The 23768-nt window shown below is 43.1% G+C and overlaps 1 protein-coding gene across 1 annotated transcript in view; it reads left to right on the top strand.

Moving 5' to 3' along the window:
- The first annotated feature begins 7270 nt into the window (after positions 1-7270).
- Positions 7271-23768, top strand: part of NID2 (nidogen 2) — an 83154-nt gene continuing 66656 nt past the window's right edge. Inside the window, exons 1-3 of the mRNA XM_052646617.1 lie at positions 7271-7498; positions 8122-8430; positions 17377-17609. Of these exons, the coding sequence (XP_052502577.1) occupies positions 7271-7498; positions 8122-8430; positions 17377-17609 (770 nt within the window). The remainder of the gene's footprint in view (positions 7499-8121; positions 8431-17376; positions 17610-23768) is intronic.

Raw genomic sequence — 23768 nt, 5'->3', positions numbered from 1 at the left:
CCTTGCAAATCACATTATTATTTCTCTAGTTTTGACTTCTCTTCAACCAATTTTAATTTGGCTTCATGTACCTGATGATATGCAGAGAGGAGGATCCAGCCTCTCAGACCCAACATGGTACATTTTTATCCTTTCTCAATTGGCACGAGCTGCAAACATTCAATAATTTCAAAAGGTTCAGCCCACTTTAATTTGGGGTCCCAATTCTCACACAGTCCAGTGGATGTGCCCCCTATAGCAACTAACAAGCAGTAAGACAGATCTTCCCATCTAGGAATAAAAACCTCATCAATCTTAACCTCTTTCTTCTTAACAAGTTGTGTTTTGTTTTACAAATTCAGCTCATAGCACCAACGTATGTTTGGCCAAAAGGATTACTTTTATTTTAGATTTGAAGCATTCATTAACAAAAGAAACCACTCATTACTCACAAATGAATAATTTCAAATTTTTGCAGATTTTTTGACTTAATTTCAATATACAATGAACAAAAGAGAAGAAATAGAAACAATAGAGAGAAGTAGCAGTGTATACATCATCAAACTGGGCCAACCTACATCCAGACTTAAACAGTACCAGGAAGTCCCTCAGTAACAGCAATCTGGAGTCCCAATTGGGAACAGTCTTGGACGGTGCATCCAACCCATGGAAGAGATTTCAAATTGCCATTTGGGGGGTCCTACCATCATCAGTTTGCATGCAAAAATACAGCTCTGGTTTTTTGTTTTTTTTTTTAAAGTATTTTACATGTGTTTAGAACTTTTAATTTTATATTGGGGTATAGCAAATTAACAATGTTATGATAGTTTCACGTGAACAGAGAAGGAACTCAGCCATACATATACATGTATCCATTCTCCCACAAACTCCCCTCACATCCAGGCTGCCACATAACATGGAGTAGAGTTCCATGTGCCATACAGTAGGTCCTTGTTGGTTATCCATTTTGAATACAGCAGTGTGTACATTATCCATCCCAAACTCCCTAATGAGTGCTTTGCCTATCATTCCCCCTGGCAACCACAAATTCATTCTCCAAGTCTGTGAGTCTGTTTCTGTTTTATAAGTTCATTTGTATCATTTCTTTTTAGATTCTACATATAAAAGATGTCATACAATAATGCTCCTCTGACTCACTTGACTCAGGATGACAATCTTTAGGTCCATCCATATGCTGCTAATGGCATTATTTCATTCTTTTTAATGGGTGAGTAATATTCCATCGTATATATGTACGACATCTCCTTTATCCTTTCCTCTGTTGATGGACATTTAGGTTGATTTCATGTCTTGGCTCCTATAAACAGTGCTGCAATGGTGCATGTATGCTTTTGGACCATATTTTTCTCTGGATATATGCCCAGGAGTGGGATTGCAGGGTCATATGGTAGCTCTATTCTTAGTTTTTTAAGAAACCTCCATATTGTTCTCCTAGTGGCTGTACCAGTTTACATTCCCACACCCTCTCCAGCCTTTATTGTTTGTGGATTTTTTGGTCATAACCATTCTGGCTAGTGTGAGGCAATACCTCACTGTAGTTTTGATTTGCATTTCTCTAGTAATTAGCAATGTTGAACATCTTTTCATGTACCTCTTAGCCATCTATATGTCTTCTTTGGAGAAATGTCTGTTTAGGTCTTCTGCTCACTTGTTGATTGGGTTGTTTGTTTCAATGATGTTAAGTGTCATTTCTGGTATTTCTTTTAAATTTTACAATGCTGTTTGTTTTACTTTGTGAGTCATATGACTTCTTCAGTGCTGGGGGGCTGGTCAGGCCCTTAGGGACTTAAGAGATTCCAAGACCCACTCTTTTTCTTATCCGAAGTGCTGCCTAACTTGCTGTGCTTACAGGCAGACACAGAATCTGGGGAGCATCTAGGATGGTCAGAAGCAGGTCAGAGGCCTGCTATCCTGCTTCTGAAGCCTGAACAGGACTTCCTCCATTTTAATTTCCCTAACACTTAAATGTGGATTTGCGGTGCCATCCCAAGGATGTTCAGCAGGGAGTTGAATATAAACGCAAAACTCAAGTGAAGATTTAGGGCTTGGGATATATTTGGAGGTCATTTGAAAGTAGAGCATCCCACCTACGTTGTAATAACCTTCAAATATAATCCAAGCAGTAGGAATGTCTCAGTGGTTTTTCTCAGGCCTATGGATGGTTTCAGTCCATCCTGAGTCTGTGGAGACATGCTAATTTGTACAACTCTATTTTCACTACATGCTAGAACACCCAGTCTGGAATTTAATAGAGAGTAAAGTTATGCAAAGAATCGCTGTGTGTGACAAGAACCAGAACATTTTCTGCCAAGGCCATCTCCAGTATAAACATGTACACACATGAGTCCATTCTATATATAGAACTTGGCTTTGAATACCAAAATCTATTTGCCACACTGTGGAGCAAATGTGTTTTCATTCTCTTGATTAAAATAATAGAAAGTATCATCATTCTTGCAGTCTTGGTATTTATAACAAAAATATAACCACTATATATATATTTGTGTGTGTGTAACTTTGGAGACTTGCCAAGGTCTATTGACAAGGTGTCTGTTACCATCCTTGGCTTGGGATAAAAACTACAGTTGAGAATCTTCTCTCTCAAGCAATTACTTGAAGATCCAGTCCAAGAGGACTAAAAGTGTCTAGAGAAGTCCTCTATAACTTCCGGCCAGAAAGGGGCCTCTGCCTCTTTAGCTAGTCTGGCAGGTCATGGAAATTCTACTCTGGAGCTGAGGATACAAGAGAAATATTTCTTCAGAATTTACTTTGACCATTGAAATAGCCACGACAGATTTTTTTTTCTTTTCCTCCAGGCCCAAAGTGACATTTTAAAGAAGAAACCATTCTTTGGGTGCCATAGAGTCTTTTAAAAATAGTATTAGAATAAAAGTTCAAAGGAATATCTGCTCAAGCACAGCTGTCCAAAGCCTCATGTTTCAAAAAGAATTTGGCCACCTAGCAAACAGGAGTCAGGACTGCTCATTTCAGCCTCTTGCCTTTGAATCTACTTCTTTTATATTCAGATAACACCAGATTCACACCTAGGGACAGTCTCTCAGTTCAAAGGCATTTTTTTGGCATGTTTTTCTATTAAATGCATGTTACCTTGCAGCATTGGTCCTTTTTTTTTTTTTTTTTTTCTTATTCCTGCTTTGTTTTTGCAACTGATTATGAGATTTGTAAGGTGAAGGGTCACATCTTGCACTTCATTATTTCTTGCAGAGCTGTGTTTGTCATGGTAAACTCCCAGGAAATAGTTGTAGAGCAGGTGAATGAATGAAAGAATGACAAAAACTGGAAAGCCAAGGTAGGTAAGTCACTAGACAGCCTGATGAAGATAATTACAAAACTCAGGTCAGATTAACAGGAAAGGTGGTGTAGGGACAAGAATGTTTCATTTGAGCCACAGACATGGATCCTAGCCCTAGGTTGCCTTGCTTGGCTTCACTCATTCAACAAATACTTCTTTAAATGTCTTCCAACAGGCCAGGCAGGCACTGTAGCAGGCCCTGAATGAGACCAAGTCCCCATTCTCCAAGCGTGGTGGTGGTGGGGAGGGGGACACGCAGAGACTAGGGATGATAGGACATATGATAATGACAAACACTGGGCATGTGGGACAGAAGAGGGTCTTCTGTGTTAGGCTTGTTTCCAAGAAGGCTTCCTGAAGAGAAGGATTTTGATTCAAGTCTTGAATGATGAGTAGGTTTTGGCTAGATGAGATGAATTGGGAAAGGCATATAAGGATGTTCCTAATCATAATATAGGTTGCATTTGAGAACTAAAGTCTCACCTGAAAGGATAACCATGGCCAGAGAGGAAGGCCTGAGCAGCCTTGCAGAGGGCCTTGTGGCAATGTGATTTAGTACTAAAGAGCAGAGGTTTATAAGTCAGACAAAACTGAGTTCAAATCATGTTCTTGTACTTACTAGCTATGTAGCAGTAACTCTGTGTGTGTGTTTAACCCAGAAATCAAGTGTTGATTTCTTTAGCATGGTGTCTAGCTCTGTGGCTTAACTATCGCTGTATAACAAATTTATCCCAAACCATAACAGCTTTAAAATAACATGGTTTTATTCTCATAGTATCTGTGGGTCCCAAATGTGAATCCTGTTTAGTGAGGGTCCTCTGCTTCAGGGTCTCTTACAAGACTGCAGTCCAGGTATCAGCCAGGTGCTGTCTCAAGACATTGATGCCTTCGAACTGTGGTGCTGGAGAAGACTCCTGAGAGTCCTTTGGACAGCGAGATCAAACCAGTCAATCCTAAAGGAAAGCAACCCTGAATACTCATAGGAAGGACTGATGCTGAAGCTGAAGCTCCAGTATTCTAGTCACCTGAAGCGAACAGGTGGCTGTTCCATCTGTTCCAGTGAACTTTTCCTCATTGGAAAAGTTCCTGATACTGGAAAAGATTAAGGGCAGAAGGAGAAGAGAGTGGCAAAGAATGAATGGCTGGATGGCATCACCAATGCAATGGACATGAACTTGGGCAAACTCCAGGAGATGGCGAGGGACAGGGAGGCCTGGCATGTGGCAGTCCATGGGGTTGCAGAGTCGGACATGACTGAGCAACTGAACAACAACAACTTAAGATATGACTGGGGAAGGATCTCCTTCCAGGCACACTTACATTGTTGTTGGCGGAATTCAGTGCTTTGTTGGATGTTGGCCAGAGGCTGCCCCCAGTTCCTTGCCATACTGGCCTTCCCAGCATAATCGCTTGCTTCATCAAAACCAGGGAGAAAGAGTCTGCCAGCAAGACAGATTTAGCCAAATATTGGAAATGATTACTCAACTCTGTTGCCACATTCTTTGGTTTAGAAGTCACTAGGGGGTTCCTGGAGAAGGCAATGGCAACCCACTCCAGTACTCTTGCCTGGAAAACCCCATGGACGGAGGAGCCTGGTAGGCTGCATGCAGTCCATGGAGTCGCTAAGAGTTGGGCACGACTGAACGACTTCACTTTCACTTTTCACTTTCATGCATTGGAGAAGGAAGTAGCAACCCACTCCAGCGTTCTTGCCTGGAGAATCCCAGGGACGGGGGAGCCTGGTGGGCTGCCGTCTATGGGGCCGCACAGAGTCGGACACGACTGAAGCGACTTAGCAGCAGCAGCAGCAGCAGCAGGGGGTTCCTTTGTGGCTCAGTGGTAAAGAATCCACCTTTAATGAATGAGACATGGGTTCAATACCTGATGTGGGAAGATCCCACACACCAAGAGCAACTAAGCCTGTGGACCACAACAGTTGAGCCTGTGCTCTGGAGTCCAGGAGTTGCAACTACTGAAGCCCATGTGCCCTAGAGCCCGTGTTCCACAAGAGAAGCCACCACAATGAGAAGCTCACCCACCACAACAAAGAGTAACCCCTGTTCACTGCAACTGGAGAAAAGGCCACGCAGCAATAAAGACCCAGTGCAACCAAAATAAGCAAAATAAATAAATAAAATTATATTTTAAAAAAAAGTCATTAGGCCAGCCTACACTCAAGGGGAAGAGATTATACAAGGGAGTGAACACTAGGAAATGGGGGTCATTGAGGGCCATCTTAGGGTCTGCCTGACTCACTAACTTATGGCTTATTACCACTTCATAAATGTTAACTATTATTATTCTCAGTTGAGAGATTTGCAAGAGCTACAAAAATCAGTGAAGGATTTCATATCACAGAGTAAATTTAGGTGAACTTGGGCAAGTCAAGTCACCTAATGTCTTTGAGCTATTTCCTCCTCAGTACGATGAAAATAATCTGTCTCCAAAAGAAAGGAGAATATAATATATGCAAACATAAATACATTTTTGTAACATCAAATATAGGTCTTCACAGTTTGAGGAAGCAAACTACTTTAGGCCAGTTTTCCATTTTGTGTTAACTCTGTGAGTCTCACAGTCTGATCTTTTTAAAGTTTTCAGGGCTTGGCCCTGTGGGCTGATAAGGATTTGTATAAGGGGAATAACACCCACAAAAGGAAATCTGTTTCTTGAGCGTTCCTAAAGGCATTTCCAAGGGTTTACTTTTCCCTTCTTTTAAAATACCTTTGCTTCCAAAGACCCCAGGGAGATCCCAAAAGAGAAAACAGACTATCTGGGAAATTTCAAGCTCTTGATAATAAAATTGGTAGTAAAATCTCTTCCAGCTACTGGAGCTTCGCTGAAGGTACATTTATGGTAGATGGGGTTCCCCCACACTCTCAGGGCATCTGGTTTGGCGGTTGTGAGGTTTCCAGTTCCGCGGAAAGCTCGGGTTACCACCTCTGTGGCAGCGGTCAAGAGCAGCTTCGATGCCCGACCCAGGGTCTCTCCACCGTGGCGCCTAGCCCGTTTCTGCTTGGTGTCCAAACCGGATGCCTTATTCCACGCCCCAAACAGAGCCGATCGCACACTGTAGCGTTTCATGCCCTTCCCGGGTGCGGTTTTCCCCGGGGAAGGTAAACAACGCTCTTGACTCGGACTGGCAGGCATTTCGGCCCGGTGGCCCAGTCCTTCCGGGCGGTCCCGTCCTCCTGGGAGGCAACCTTCGGCGGGGGGGGGGGGGGGGGGGGGCGATGGAATTTAGGAGTCAGTCCCCAGGCTTCACACAAAGCCGCAGTTCTCCGCAACGCGTCTCTGGGTGAAGTGAAGCGGCCGCGCGGGAAGCTGTGGCTGCTACAATGCCTTTTGCTTCTCGGCTCGAGAGCCTGACATCCAGGGCGACGGGCGCCTGGGACCCCAGGGCAGGGCTCAAACCGTAACCCCCACCACCCTCGCCCTGCCAGGCTGGCGGGGCACGTTGCGCCAGCCGGCAGCTGCACACGCCGCCTCGAGGTCCCCCTTGGCGCCGAGGTCATCTCCTGCAGCGCCGCCGCCTTCGAACCGTGTGGGCCATTTGGTCCACAGGGCGGATCTCGCCTGGATCTCCGGGTAGCCCCGTCAGGAGGGCGGAGATGACCTCCCCGCCCCGCGAGCTCTCGGAGAGCGGAGGCGGAGGAGAAGTAATTCCGATCACCCCTGGCGGGGGCTTTCACCTCTCCAGCCCCCGCCGCTCCGGTGACCGCTGCCTTAGAGAACTTAACGAGAACCAGATGTGGTGGCCGCCGTGGAACTTTCTCAGAGCCGGCGATTGGGTCCGGGCCCAAGGCCGCGGCCAATCAGCGCTTTGGGAGGGCCCAGAGTCCCGCCCCGCCCCGGCACCCGCGGGGATCCAGGTCCGAGGCCCGCTCAGCGCCGCTAGTGGGCTGCCGGGCCGGGCTGGACGCGGTCTGTCGCGGGGCAGCCCAGGGCCGAGCAAGCATGCGGGCGGACCGGGCGGCCGGGCGGCCGGCGCTGCCGCCGCCGCCGTTGCTGCTAATGTTGCTGCTGCTGCTGTCGCGGGCCGCGGCGCTGCACCCAAGCGAGCTCTTCCCCTACGGGCAGTCGCGAGGGGACCAGCTCCTGCAGGAAGGCGACGACGAAAGCTCAGCCGCCGTGAAGCTGACGCTTTCCTTGCGCTTCTACGATGCCCAGTTCAGCGACCTCTACGTAAGTTTAGCTTCTTCATGGTGCGGGACTCCAGATTTCTAGCAGCTTCTGAACAGGGGTCATTGGTAGTGTGGATCTCACCGGACCCCTGCCTTCCGAGGGGAGGAAATGGTCCGCATCGTCTGCTGTCCCCGAGCGCCCTTGGGGTGGGACCTGGCTTTTTGCCTTTGCCAAACGCACTGCTTTCCCCTGCTACAAGGGGACGGTAAGAATTGTTAGCCGCATAAGCGTCCCAGGCAGAAAAGAAGGTGGGATTCCTAAGGCGGCCAGTGGGGTCTAAAGTTAAGTTCAGAGAGAGGGCCGTGCAAATTTGCAGAACTGGGTGCTCCTTCCTCGAACCCAGAGCTTCTTCCCCAGGGTTGTGCGGGAAATGAAAAGATAGGTGAAGGAATTTAGGGCTCCTGGACCAATTGCACTGTACGTGTGGGATAGGGTGGTGGGGCGGGGGGATGACGCCGGCTGAAGTTGCACTGGTCGCTCCGAACCAGGAGTCAGACTTCCAGAGGATGGGGAAGTGGGGAGTTTCATGCCTCGAGGGCTTCCTTCCCTCCTTGCGATGCCAGGGTAGGCTCTCGCGTCCTTGGGCTTCCTACGGTCACCTTTTTGTCCCCCTCATTCCCCAGGTGGGCACCAACGGCATCATCTCCACCCAGGACTTCCCCAGGGAGACCCAGTATGTGGACGACGATTTCCCCACAGACTTCCCGGCCATCGCCCCCTTCCTGGCCGACATCGACACCAGTGGCGGCAGGGGCCGGGTCCTGTACCGCCAGGACACCTCTCCGGCGGTGTTGGGCCTGGCCGCCAACTATGTGCGCACAGGCTTCCCGCTCTCCGGCGCACACTTCACTCCCACCCACGCCTTTCTGGCCACCTGGGAGCAGGTGGGCGCCTACGAAGAAGCCAAGCGTGGGGCCCCGCCCTCGGAAGAGGTAAGCGACCAGGGATGCTTGGCCTCTGTGCGTACTGAAAGATGGGCTTGAATTCTGGGCTGGAACCCAGGCTTGAAGTTTCTCCTGAGTCTGCTACCCTGATGAACCTCAGGTACAGTTTGTTGGCACCGGGGCTGAAGTGGCTTGGTTTTCTCCAGGCTTTCTCTGAGGGTCTGAGAGGTGGTCACTCTCGTAAGGAGAACTGCTTAGGAGATGTGAGTGCCCAGTGCAGATGCAGGAGGGAGTTTATGGTTTGATCGTTTATTTTTAGAATCACCTCATATGTATAAGAATTGTTTCTAATTACATGTTCACTGAAGGAAAAACATCAGAAGATGGCCGGCAGTTTTGAAAAGAACAGCTACTCATTTTCCTGCCACATAAGATAACCGCTATTAAGCAGTTTTGTGTGCACCTGCCAGAGCTTTTGCCTATCCATATCTGTATGTGTCTCTGTCTATTAATGATGGATTCGCACTCCACATGCTGTTTTGTAACTTTTTTTTTTAGTAAGTTGTGAATATATTTCACTGTCAGTAAATATATTTCTACAACATCATCGTTAATGTTTGTATATTCCATCCAGTGGATTTCTCACTGTGCCCAGTGGTCAGCAATGTCATTTCCAATTTTTCATCATTATAAATTTGTGAAGCACTTTTTCTTTTTTAGGCTAAATCTTCATGCCATGTCACCACTTGACTTTCCAGGAAGTGGAATTGGTAGGCCAGAGAGATGCATTTTAATATGAAGTTTTTGATAATTTTGCCAAACTGTCACTCAGGTACCAGGTCACATGCTCCCTACTTTACAGGAGACTGCCCTTGATCCATTGTGTAGTCTCTACCTGAGATATTGAGCACCTTCTTTGTGCAGGGTATTGGGCTAGGTGCGGGGTTGGAGAAAGATAAAGAAGGTAAGTATGTTGCATGCATTCATTCACTGAGGTACTCCAAATGGATTATCAGATGGGTCAGGGTGGTTTGGCAGAAGGGTACTTGCCTCATTCCTGGGGTAGGTATGGGCTTCCTCCATGAAATTCAACCTATATCTAAAATGTCATACTCCAAGGGCTGAAACTCTTTCAGCTTATCTCTATTTTAACTCATCAATGTGATTTTTAGCTCTATAGAAGCGGAACATATCTTCCTTTAGGTTCAGAGAGGTTAAGTAGCTTGCACACTCTCCCTGGATGATTTAAGATGGTGGCCATTCTTACTGTGTTCCCTGAGTGAGAGGAGTATCTTCTAAAGACTCTACTAAGCAAAGGGGATCTAGAGATTTAAAAAATCATTTTAATTGATTTTAGCCAATTGTTTTGAAACATCTAGTTTTGTTTATTGAATAACTTTTTAATGCATAGATTTGACATTTCAGTTATTCAATTCAACAGAGTACATTTAATTCAAACACATATATTGAGCACCTTCTTTATGCAGGGCATTGGGCTAGGTGGAGGGTTGGATAAAGATAAATAAGGTAAGGATGTTGATTCATTCATTTATTTTTGTCGATAAGTTTAAAAAACATTTAAAGTTTAACATATCTCTAATACAAAGTTTAGAAAATAAATCCAGCTTATAATTATACTAATCAGAGGTCACCACTGCTATTTTATTGTCTTCCAATCTTCTTTTCTAAACATATATATGTGATATATTAATATATGTATGTATAAGTAATTTATATTTAAACATAGTTGAGATCTATTTATCCAGCAAACTTTTTTGCACACTTACTGTTAAGTCAGGATGCGTAGGCACTGTGAAAGGACACATTCTTTACTTTCAAGAATCTCAGAGTTTAATATTGATTATGATTCAATATAAGTGAAGTGACATCTTAAGGAGACTAACTCCACCCCTCACTGGTTAGGGAACCTAATCTGGGAAAGCTTCAGTGAGCAATTGTCTTTGAATCTGAGTTGAGCAGAGTTGAACATTCCCTATAGAAGGGGTAGCATATGATGTATCACCTACGTACTATATTGTTAATGTGTTTTGGGGCATTACACGTGGTCCTATTACTGAACAGGAAGGGTGGTGGGGATGAGGCTGGGAAGGCCATGGGGTAGGGGCAGATCATGCTCTGCTAAGAGTTTGGACTTGGTTCTTTGACACTGGGCAGCTCTTGAAGGATTTTAAATAGAGGTTTTTGTTTTTCAAAGAGTGCTCTTTCTGACTATTGAGAAGATAAGGGTTCAAAGGAAAGGCTGACTACTTAGACAATGATTATATGTATTGTTTATTCAGGATATCTTGTTAATTCTTATAACAACACTTTATCTTGCTGTCTTCTCACAACACTGCTGCAAGACAAGTACAGAAAGACTCACTGTTTGCCATTACCTAGTAAGTTAAGGTGAGTGTGCAGAATTCTGTACGTAGTAAGGCAAAGGCAGGTTTAGAATACAGACTTTTTTTTCTTTTTTGCGGTGTGTGGGATCCTCCATTGTGGCATGTGAACCCTCAGTTTCAGTATCTAGTTCCAGTTTCAGCTCTAGTTCCCTGACCAGAAGTGAACTCAGGTTCCCTGCTTTGGGAGTGTAAAGTGCCAGTCCCTGGACCACCAGGGAAGTCCCTATAATATAGACTTGTTGATTCTTAGGTTTTTGTTGTTGTTGCTTCTACCTAGAGTTTTCATGCAGGGCCCATTCTATTGGCACAAGTGATGTAGGCAGACACAATAGTTATGCCTTTTCCAAACACTTCCAGTAAATGAGGCTTGTTTTATTGTTTTGATGTGATCTTAGCACCAGAAGAGTCCTTGGACTCATATCTCATTCAAAGGAAGAATTAACTTGGAATGAATTTTGCCAAGGATACTATTGATGCCTTATTACTTCCAAATTAGCATTCCAGTGGTCTGAAGTGAATCCAGCTGCATCTGTCTTACTTTTTCAACAGAGAAAAAAAGGTAATGTTGAGCTGAGTGAGATGAATTGGAGAGATGAGCAGTTGCACAGAACCTATGCGGTGATGAAGTCACTCTTAGAGCTTCAGGAGTCCAATTTTATCAGAACTTATTTGAAACTGGAAATTATAATGCAGACAAATATTTTTCTGTTTCATCTGTAGCATGGAAATAATGCTTCTGATGTGAAGATAATGACAAAAAATGTTTGAAAGTAGTTTATGAAAGGTTATCCAGTGACTTTGGAAGCAATGATCCTGCCTCAGTCTTAGTTTACTAACCTGTAAAATGAGGTAGCAATGCCTACCTTACAGGACTGTTGTGAGAATTCACTAAGGTGACATTTTAAAGTAGCCATCGTAGTCCCTTAGACTTAGCAGGTGTATTTGCTCAGCAGATCTGTGTTCCCCTACATGGGGTTGATGTAGGACCAGATTCTGGTTCTTTGATTTCTCTGTCTTGAAAGGATACTGTGATGTGAGTCTTTTACTTAAGGACTCTTTAAATACAAGGTTTTCTGCATTGCAACTTCTGTCTGGGCCTCTTTATGGTGGGGGCGGAGCGTGGGATGATTTGTAGAATCCATCTCTTACTTTTCTAATTAAAATTAATCTTCAGAAATGTTGCCAAATGCTGAGCTGGCTTCAGAATGTTTCATTTAGAAAGGAGATAAAGATTCTGTTTGGAGAGAGGATGTTTTTTTAATTACCCACATTGAAGGCTCCTTCTGAATACTTTAAAGAGCCCTGTGATATGAGTTGTTGTTCTAATAGTTCTTTGGAAATAGATTCTGGCAAACAGTAATCTACTTTGCTTGAAGGACTGTGTGGATTCTACATGACCATCTTAAACCTTGGCATATAACATGTTGCAGAGTTACCAGAGACTTGAAGATGTCAGAGGAAAGGCATTTTTACCTTTTAAAACTGTTTCAGATGTTGTCCTTTCTCACCTTGGACATTCTTGATGGATGTGACAGGATATGGTACCCGATGCTGTAGGAATGTCAAGGTGTTACTGTATCTAAAAAGCTATGACCACATAGTGTTTGTCAGCGCAGTCTGAGATGCCTTGAATTGTCATAAGTACATCACAGAGCAAAGTCCCAGTTTACTTCAGTTTCTCAGTAGTGTCTGACTCTGAGACCCCACTGCAGCACGCTAGGCTACCCTATCCATCACCAACTCCCAGAGCTTGCTCAAACTCCTGTCCATCGAATCAGTAATGCCATCCAACCGTCTCATCCTCTGTCATCTCCTCCTCCTCCTGCCTGCAGTCTTCCCCAGCATCAGGGTCTTTTCCAGTGAGTCAGTTTGACCTTCAAAGAACTTACTGACAGGAGACATAAAGAGGACTAATGTTTACCTTAGCTGTGTCTTTTTCTCGAGGGTGGTGTGGGTGAGGGTGTTGTTATTTGAGGGATGAAGGGGGATAGAAAACTGGGCTTCACAGATCTGTGTGGTACAGGGAATGTTTTGTCGACTTTTATCTAAGTTGGGCTGAAATGACGGATATCGAGAATGGAGCAACAGGACAGATTGTGCTGACCAAGGATGTGTCCTGGGAGAAGGCCAAGAGAGCTAAGGCTGGAGATATGGATGAAGGCAGATGTGGGCAGTAAAGTAAGATGAGCAGAAGGCTTCCTAGTGGAGGCCTCACCTCGGGAGTGATATATGCCAACATGTTTCAAAGAATGATGGTCATTGATCCAGTGAGAAAATGAGAAGTAAAAGCAGGACATGGTTGTAGCTTTTTTGAATTTTGAAGCTGAGGTCCCAAAGAAGGGAGGTGTACAGTCTGAGAGAGTTTAGCTTGTGTCTGAGATCTAGCTATGCAGACATAGAGAACAGAGACATATATGAAAATTGGTTAAAGAAATGCTGCAGTTTTGCTAAAGACCAAGTGTTAGGAAGGTTATAATATTAGGGATGTGATAGTACTGGGCATTAATTTTGGTATTTTTGGCAGGATCTGTAGGATTAGGGCAGAAAAAATGAATGAGGGAAAATCATACAAGTGACAGTGATGTATAGGTAATGGTAGATAGAGAAATATGCTAAGGAATGAAGGTTAGCATTCACACCAAACAATGGAGACGAGAAGCTAATAATGCTAGGAGTATAGAGAGCAGCTGCTGCTGCTGCTAAGTCGCTTCAGTCATGTCCGACTCTGTGCGACCCCATAGATGGCAGCCCAGCAGGCTTCGCCGCCCCTGGGATTCTCCAGGCAAGAACACTGGAGTGGGTTGCCATTTCCTTCTCCAGTGCATGAAAGTGAAAAGTGAAAGGGAGGTTGTTCAGTTGTGTCCAAATCTTCGCGACCCCATGGACTGCAGTCCACCAGGCTCCTCCGTCCATGGGATTTCCAGGCGAGAGTACTGGACTGGGTTGCCATTGCCTTCTCCAGTATAGAAAGCATGAGGCCCTAAAGAAGACAGGAAGGGGAACTTTGTGACCCTACTTCTTAATTTTCATTATAGTTTTTGTAAGCCACTTAAGGCAAACCCTTTGGGACATGGATGGTATTGTCGTGATATTTGGCCAGATGGCTGAAATTAAGTAAATTGAATAAACTGGGAACTCATTGAGGAGCATGCTTTGTATCCATCAGCCTGGCTTTGCCAAGCATCAAGTCAGCACTGATTGGTGATGCCCTGCACCTGGAAGGGAGAGCCCGAAGCTGATTTCTGCTGAGGGCTCTGGCTTTTCTCTTTCTGATAGCAGGAAGGTGGATCCTGAAGCTCTGCAGCACAGGCCCTGCTCCTCTCCTCCCTGGGATCCTGAGGAAGTTGGAAACTGGTGACCCTTTTGTGAGGTTTGGCAGCCCATCTGAGGCTTTCCCTTCAGGGACAGAGCATGTAGGGTTCTTGGGAAGTCTTTTCTCCAGGAATGTGTAGACCTTTCCGGTTAGGAAGCCAGTCAAGGAGTGTTCTAGGGAGAGGAGCCCTGCAGGACATCATGAAGCAGGCTCTTTTGCGATTAGGTATAGAATGTTGTGGAACTGAGGGAGAACTTTAAACGTGATCATTTGGTGTGCGGGTGGTTTTTAAACAGCCAGACTTTTTTGGCTGGTACTCTGGGATCCTAAGTTCTATTTAAACTTCTTCTATTTGCCTATTTCACTGAAGACAAGTAGATTAAATAAATGCTTGCCACCTGTAATAAGGGCATGTCTCAAGGATGGCATATAAAGATGTTGAATAACTTTTCATTGAAATAAATTTGCTCACTGGCTGAAAGAATGAATAAAATTTGTTGACTAGCTAAATACCCAGACCCCACAGTAAAACGCCAGACTCTTCCCTTCCCAGCTCTGTTTACTTTTTCCTTCCCTTTCCTATCCCATTCAATTCCTTCACAATCTATGGGACCTCCTTATCTCACAGAGCTTCTCTAGATGTAGAACCAGGATTCCTCCAATCTGACATTTATTGTGGGCAATCAATGCCAGAAGCTTTGAAAGCTTTGCTTCTTAAAACAGAGTCTCTTTCCTTGAGTACCTTTCTTTCTCTAGCTGAACTTTATTTATTCTAAGTAAAACTCTGAAGTTACTGAATTGCCATTAATCGATCATGTATACATTCTGTATGGACATGATACAGAATGGCTTTTGTTTACATTTGGCAGAAGTTATGGCTTCCGAGCTTTGAGAAATTCTAGAAAACATCCCTTGCCTTTTGTTTTTGGAAAAGTCAAGCTTTCCGGCTGAAACAATCAACAACGAAAACAATAACAAATATATGAGGCCCCCCCCACCTTGTCTTTAAGTTTCTGAACTTAAAGGAAAGCAAAAAGCCAAGCCACGCTAGGTGACCTTTTCTATGTTGGCGATCTGGAAGAAAAGTTGGATAATATTTTGAGTTTTTTCTGGAAAAACATTTTAACACCTAAACTTTATCTTGTAAGCAAACCATCCAAACTATACTTCGAAATTAAACATCAAAAAAGAATAATTAACATTAGAAAAGAGCTTGGCCACCATTTGGGGAAGGACGCAGGACAGGCCCATACCTATTTTCTGCTGTTTTATTTAGTAAAATGCGATATGTTTCTTTCTGCCTAACTTCGTATCTAGCAAAATGGGGAGACAGTGCTCCTTACCAGTAAATAATGTTTCTAGGAGTCACATTATTTAGGAAGTGGTGGTATTTATAAATACCTCTCCTGCTCCCTGCTAAGTTGCAAAAAGAATGGGATTTAGTGAGAGGGGTGTCCTCAGAGGCCTTCATATAACATTTTTAAAAAGATACTCAAGTACCATTAACTGATCATTTGTGTGTTGTGGGGGAGATAGCTGGATGTAGATAAAGGCAAAAAAAAAAAGTGTCCTGTTGAAAATACTAGAGTAAATTGAACTTTAAGGAGTGATTCTATAAGGACCTGGGTGTTGCGTTTGTGGCTAGTTCAGGCTCCTGGCCTGTCCTTCTGGTCTGCCTTGGCTCCTGCAGTGTTTATTACTATTCACAGTCAGCCTCTGCGACGCCTGCCCATTCCAGCCCTGAGGTCTGGGGCCCACGCCTTCCTCTCTGGCCTCTGCTACCTTCTCCAGCAACTCTCCTGGAATCCCAGCCATGGCTGCTCCCTGTCGTAAACTCTGAGACTGTCGTGGTTAGAGGCTTCCATCCTTTGCCCCTTTGCTTCTTGCCACCAAGCATACTGTCCAGTGCTTAGCTGGCACCTGGCTCTCTGAATTAATGTACAAATGAATTAATGAATCAAGTTTACAAACATGTAAACAGCTAACCAGGCTAAACTAGGTGACTGCTAACTAGAAACACTCACTAAGATGTTGTGGAGGGTCAGAGAACAGCAATAAATCTACAGGGAATCTCAAAAACCCCTCAGAGGTCAGTATGAGAAGGTCAGGAGTGTTTCTAGGCACAGGAAAACGTGAGTAAATAAATATTTAGAAGCATCAAAGTACTTGGGACAGATGGGCAATATTAAATAATCTGGTGAAGATACAGTGGATGTGAGCCTGGAAAGAGAGTTTGCAGCTTATAAATCACCTGGTGTGGCAGGCCAAGGAGTGGTTGGCATGGCCTGGTGGTGCAGGGCAGGGACCCTGGAGCTGGCTGGCCTGCCACTGCATACTAACAGCCTAACCCTAGGCAGAGCTCTTAGCTTTTATGTCTTGGTTTCCTCATCTGAGAAATGAGGATAGGATAACTCCGGTGCTGGTGTCAGAAGGTAGAGGGAAGAGAATAGAGAGTGAGGCTGTGAGAACAGTAATGAGGCCTTTTGATCAGCCAGTGCCTCACACCACCCCTCCCCATAAAGGGGATTCAGTAAATAAGTGAGTGAGTGAATGAATGATCCCGATAAGTGCCCAGAGCAGTAAACCAGGGCGGTGACTACAGGGATGTACACATTAATTTTCCTGTTTACTCTCAGCTCTGAGAGAAGTTTGGATGATAAAAGTTTGAAACCTTAAAAAATAGTTTTATTTTTTTAACCTGTGTTTTTTAAAAAGTCCTTTATTTTTGGTTGCGCTGGGTCTTTGTTGATTTGCGCAGGCTTTCTCTAGTTGCAGCGAGTGGGGGCTACGCTCTGTTGCAGTGTGTGGGCCTCTCATGGCAGTGCAGAGCACAGGCCTTAGGTGCACGGGCTTCAGCAGTTGTGGCATGTGGGCTCTAGAGCACAGGCTCAGTAGCTGTGGTGCACGGGCTCAGTTGCTCCACGGCATGTGGGATCTTCCCGGACCAGGGATCAAACCTGTGTCCCCTGCGTTGGCAGGCAGATTCTTAGGCACTATGCCACCAAGGAAGTCCTAACCTCTGTGTTTTTTTTTTTTTGTTTTAACCTATGCATATTTCAACTATTAATCTAAATTGGTAAAAGATGATTATAATAATACAGCTTATGTAATTATGCTTATAACTTGGAGAGGAAATTTAAAAGAATATTATGTTAAAACAATTTAGAGAAATCCTGAGAAGGGGGACAACACTTTGCATTTCATAATGCTTTGCTTGCAGTGTTTTTTGTTGTTGTTTGTTTGATTTATTAAGAATATTGTCTATTTTTTTCACAGCTGAATACTTTCCAGGCAGTGTTGGCATCTGATGAATCTGACACCTACGCCCTCTTTCTTTATCCTGCCAATGGCCTTCAGTTCTTTGGAACACGCCCCAAAGAGTCTTACAACGTCCAGCTCCAGCTTCCTGCCCGGGTGGGCTTCTGCCGAGGAGAGGTTGATGACCTGAATAGACAGGGACCATATTTCAGCTTGACTAGCACTGAACAGTCTGTGAAAAATCTCTACCAGTAAGTAGCATAGGGCTTAAGCCCTTTCCTGTTGGAATGTAAGGACTCTTAGGAGCTACCCAAACTTCAGTGGCTCTAAGACCATTAAGTATCTTGGTAGTTTCTAATTAAGCAAGGCATCAATATCAAAACCAGGAACTAGGCTAGACCCTGGGAGGAGCAAGTTGACCAAAATATAAAAGGTTCATTATTTTTCCTGCCGTATTGGCTAGCGATACCAGAAACCAAACTATGTGTGTGAGTATATTTGTGTGTTTGTGTGTGTGTGTGTGTGTGTGTGTGTGTGTGTGTTAGCACAGCCACTGAGGCTTGCTATGGAAAACATTGCTCTTGGAACCACATAAAAATATTCAGTAATACAACTGCCCAGGTTGAGGTTTTTCCAGGTTAATCGTTTCACAGCTGGAAATGTTGTTAGTCTTTTAAACAGATAGGTGTTAAAAGTTAAATTAAGGGTTGTGTAATTTGGAAAAAAAAAAAAGAGAAAAACCAACAAACAGATTGCTAGGGTTTTGGAAGTCTTGGGATTTCTCAATGGCTTCATTATCTGAAATCGTTCTGATGGGTTTTTCATGAAATGCCTGGAACTGGGCACATTCCTTAGTCCCATCACGTGAGCCCACTTTGCTTGTCCATATCATGCTCAGTATCTGGGTTGGCATCAGTTGATATTTACTCATTTCTGGGCTTAAAAAAAAAATCTCTGCTTTTATGCTTCCCTGAATACTGGTCTACAAGCTGGACAGAATGAGATTACTGGGTACTGGAAGAGCTTACACTTTTGCATACCATCCGCTCTACTCAGAGACCAGAGAGCGGCCCTATAGCCAAACAGGGTTACTCAGAGCTGACATTTATTGAGAGCTTACTGTTTGCCAACATTATGTTAAACACTTTCCAGAAGTTCTCTTAATTAAAACTCAACAAGAGTCTCAGGGGGTAAGTTCTGTTCCTTTGTCAATGTGACAAATGAGCTTAGGAAAGTTAAATTGCCTATAATCTCAAAGTTATGAAGTGGCAAAGCCAAAATTCAAGCACGAGTCTGGAGCTCTGAACTACTTTTTTTTAATGCTGAATCCTGGCTTGCTTTCCCATTCTCAGGACTCACATTGGGCATCTTATGGGCTCCACTGAGGCTGCCTTTTAGTCTTGACTCTGGAGAAAACTTAGCTCCTTGCTTTTTCTGCCCTAGCTCCGCCACCCTCTTCTCTGGAGCCCATGGATTCTCTGCTTTTCAGACATCATCCAACCGCTGGAAAGACAAAGATGTCTAAGGCCTAGGCCCTGTATACTAGCAGCCTGCACTCTCCTAGGCTAGATGGAGGAACAGTTGGACAGTTCCAGAGCATGGGAGTAGGTGCTAACACCTCCGCAGGGTATAGGAGGCAGCGGAGGCCATTTACCCATTTACCACTGTCGTATGGACATCTTTCAGTAAGATATCTTTATAGTATTATTTGAAGGCTATAAAACATGGCATCATATATGGCCTGTCTTATTAAAACGATAAACTGATGAACATTTAAACATTTCTGGTTTTTCCTTTTATAATTACTGTGGCAGTAAACAAAGTAATACACATTGTTTGGATGCTCATTTGTCTTAAAGGTAAATTCTTAAAAGTAGAATTGCTGAGAAAAGGTATATGCAGTTTAACATTTTAGTACACGTTAACCAATCACTCACCCTTCAGAAACCCTGCACCAGCTTACAATCCCACAGAGAGCTGTGATCAACAATGTTCATTTCCGACAGGCTTCTAATCTTTTTAGTATTTGTGAATCTGATAGGTGTAAATGTTCATATTTTCACTCTAATTTTTATGATTATGGTAAAACTGAGCACCTTTTCAATGGTTAATAGCCATTTCTTTGCTCTTTTCTGCTGAGGTATTTACAGAGATCTTTTACAAATAAGAAAAAGCTAGTAAAAATATTTTCTCTTAAGTGCCATCCATATTTTTATCCAGTTGTTCATCTTTAAAGGTAGTTACAATCTAAAAGGTATAACTTGAGGGTTGTCAAACTTATTGGCCTTTTCCTTTATGATTTCAGGTCTTGGTATTATTCTTAGGAAGGCCTTTTCTACCTCCAAATGTTAGAAAGATTCCCCAACTTAATCTTCTATTTTACTTTTTCTTTCTTCTTTCCTTCCCTTCTTCCTTCCTTCCTTTTCTTTCTTTCCTCCCTCCCTTTCCCTTTCATTCTTTCTTTCCCATTATTACAAGATATTGAATATAGGTCCCTGTGCTATCCAATAGATTCTTACAGGTTATCTATTTTATGTATAGTAGTGTGTATGTGTTACCCCCAAACACCTTATTTATCCCTCTCCCACTTTCCTCTTTGGTAGCTGTAAGTTTGTGTTCTGTGTCTGTGTCTTTCTGTTTTGGAAGTAAGTTCATTTGTGTCTTCTCTTCTCTTAGATTCCATGTATCAGTAATATCATATGATATTTTTCTTTGTCTGGCTTATTTCATTTAGTGTGATAATCTCTAGGTCCATCCATGTTGCTGCAAATGGTATTCAGTTTAGTTCAGTTCAGTCGCTCAGTCGTGTCCAATTCTTTGCGACCCCATGAACAGCGGCATGCCAGGCCTCCCTGTCTGTCTCCCTGTCCATCACCAACTTCAGAGTTTACCCAAACTCATGTCCATTGAGTCGGTGATGCCATCCAACCATCTCATCCTCTGTCATACCCTTCTCCTCCTGCCCCCAATCTCTCCCAGCATCAGAGTCTTTTCCAATGAGTCAACTCTTCTCATGAGGTGGCCAAAGTACTGGAGTTTCAGCTTTAGCATCTTTCCTTCCAAAGAAATCCCAGGGCTGATCTCCTTCAGAATGGACTGCTTGGATCTCCTTGCACTCCAAGGGACTCTCAAGAGTCTTTTCCAACACCACAGTTCAAAACCATCAATTCTTTAGCGCTCAGTTTTCTTTATAGTCCAACTCTCACATCCATACATGACTACAGGAAAAAACCATAGCCTTGCCTAGATGGACCTTTGTTGGCAAAGTAATGTCTCTGCTTTTTAATATGCTGTCAAGGTTGGTCATAACTTTCCTTCCAAGGAGCAAGCGTCTTTTAATTTCATAGCTGCAATCACCATCTGCAGTGATTTTGGAGCCCCGAAAAATAAAGTCTGACCCTGTTTCCACTGTTTCCCCATTTATTTGCCATGAAGTGATGGGACCAGATGCCATGATCTTAGTTTTCTGAATGTTGAGCTTTAAGCCAACTGTTTCAGTCTCCTCTTTCACTTTCATCATTACTATATTCTTTTTTTATGGCTGAGCAATATTCCATTGTGTATATATACACCACATCTTTATCCATTCATCTGTTGATGGACATTTAGGTTGCTTCCATGTCTTGGTTATCATAAATAGTGCTGTTATGAAAATTGGAGTGCATGTATCTTTTCAGAGTATGGTTTTCTCTGCATATATGCTCAGAAGTGGGATTGCTGGGTCATATGACAGGTCTATGTTTAATTTTTAAAGGAACCTCCATACAGTTCTCCATAGTGACTGTACTGATTTACATTCCCACCAACAGTGTAGGAGGGTTACTTTTTCTCCACGCCCTCTCTCTCCAGCATTCATTATTTTAAATATCAAAAATATGCAGCTTGTAATCTAGATTTACAAGCTGTTGACATTTTGCCATCTTAATAATTTTTTCCTTTATGTTTCTAATTTAAAGTAAGTGACACACATCATGCCACTCACCCCTCAGTGCTTCAGTATGCATTTAAAAAAAAATAAAATTATTCTCCTAGTCAATAAAGTTTCCTTCCTCAAACTTGTCTTATAAATTTAGAGGTCATAAATTATATAATTCACAGTGTGTTTGTAATAATTCTCCTTCTGCACATTTAAATATGAATGTATACATTTGCATTTTTTGAGATTATTCTTTTCTGTCTCCTAGAAAACAGTAGTTACTAAGCACTTATTATATGCAGGGCCCCATGCTGAACATTTTATGTGATTTTCTAGCTTAATCCTCCTAATACCCCAGGGAGGAAGGCACTGTCCATCTCATTTTGTAGCCTTGTTTTCTTTCTAGGAAATAAATTAAGTTCTTTCTATCACTAAGCTTTCCAAATGACCTTGGATTTTAGGATAAACTCAAACTGGCTACTTTCCTATCATGCACAATGACAAAAGCCAGGGTAGTGATTCATATTTAAGTAGAAGGCTATTTTATTTAGCTTTTAACTGCCATAATTTGTACTTTCCTACTCTTTGAAGCTTTTATAGTTCTCTGTTTCTAACCTCAAGAAGAAATTTCACAGCTGCAACACCTCCGATGTGATAATAAACTCAACATCCTCAGATCTTCTGAGTCCTCTCTTATCTTCTTTAACATTCCTTGCTTGCTTGCCAGAAAGCACCAGCATTTAATTCTTAGAACTTACCAAGTTTACATAGCATATTGCACAAAGGATCAAAAGTTTTTCTTTCTACACTCGTTTCCCTAAACTAATTACAACAGCAGTGGTGGTAACAACATGTGAAGGAGTGGGGACTGATTGATTGATTCTTGGAACTGTGTTAATAAATATTATTGCTATAGAAACCCACATGGAGGTGAGGAATACCAGCCCAAATGAGCAAAATTCTCTTGTCCTCATATGAGTCAATGAATTTCCTGTTATATTATTAGTCATTAACTGACTTTTCATGGACTGACTGTGGAGAAAATCCCACAGCATGAGAGACTGAGCGCCTGGTGTTTGGTCCATATACCAGATAGGATAGAAATGGGTGTATTCAAGCCAGCCAGACGCTTTCTTTCTTCGGGTTTTTCCTTTTTAAAAAAAAATTGTTTGCGGGGTTATTCTCTTTAGAATGTATCATTGACTAAAATAATGGATCGCTGGGATATTTGGAAGACTGAATGGAGCCTGTGTTCTTTTCTAGTGGAGGTGTAGAAGTGAGCTCCCTGGCTCCAGATGTTTCTGGACATCTCTCACCTGTGACCCGTGGCAGTTAATTAACCTGCTTTCTTATCCCCACCGCCCTTACCTTTGTTCTACATTTGCTCAACATTTTTGATACTTAGATATTTCTATTTCTTTGAGTTTTTTGACATTGATTTACCAGGGTTTGTGAATTAGTTAATTGAATGATCCATGTGACTAAACAGCGAAATGTTTCTAACGGTCTGTAGTGTAAAATAATTAGGATGTGGACTGATTATAGTGTACTGGTTTTCTGACATGACATGGATATTCAGAGCATGGGCTTTGGTGTTATTACTGAATTCAAGTCCAAACTCTGCCAATTATTATTGTGCAACCTTAAGAAGATTAGTTAACCTCTCTAAACCTGTTTTCTCCTCTGAAAAATCAGGCATATCACTGCCCCTACCTTGCAAGTTGTGTTGAAGAATGTTAAGCACTTGGCATGTAATTAGCTCTTAAATAAAAAGGACTCATTATTATTTAGGTGTTTGGCAGAAATGTTTAAGCATATGTTTTCTTGAGTTTGTTAAAAGTGTGTGTGTGCTTGCGTTCAGTAGGTAAGTCATATCCAACTCTTTGTGTCCCCATGGAGTGTAGCCCACGAGGCTCCTCTGTCCATGGAATTCTCCAGACAAGAATACTGGATTGGGTTGCCATTTCCTTCTCCAGGGGATCTTCTCAACCTAGGAATTGAACCCGTGTCTTCTGCACTGGCAGGAGGCTTCTTTACCACTGAGTCATCAGGGAGTATTAGTTGCTCAGCTGTGTCTGACTCTTTGCCACCCCATGGATTGTAGCCTGCCAAGCCCCTCTGTCCATGGAATTCTCCAAGCAAGAATACTGGAGTGGGTAGCCATACCCTTCTCCAAGGGATCTTCTCAACCCAGGAACTGAACACCAGGTCGCCCATGTTGTGGGCAGATCCTTTTCGATCTGAGCTAGCAGGGAAGCCCTTGTTCCCTAGGTGTTTTCATATAGCCATTTAGATAAAACATGTAGTACAGAATTCTGCTTTGAGTGTCCGGCAGTAGGCATATGGCCTTTGAAACCCATTGTTTAATAAGAGATTGTTTGCATCAAAACTCCAATATAATGCTTTTCAGTTATCATGTAAGTCTGGTTTTGTTTGGTTTCCTGCCAGTGAAAACTTAATCTGATCTGAATAGTCTTTCAGTTTTCAAATAAAT

Source organism: Budorcas taxicolor, chromosome 10 (genome assembly GCF_023091745.1).
Source record: "Budorcas taxicolor isolate Tak-1 chromosome 10, Takin1.1, whole genome shotgun sequence".
Lineage (NCBI taxonomy): Eukaryota > Metazoa > Chordata > Mammalia > Artiodactyla > Bovidae > Budorcas > Budorcas taxicolor.
This window is presented reverse-complemented; position numbering and strand designations above follow the sequence as displayed.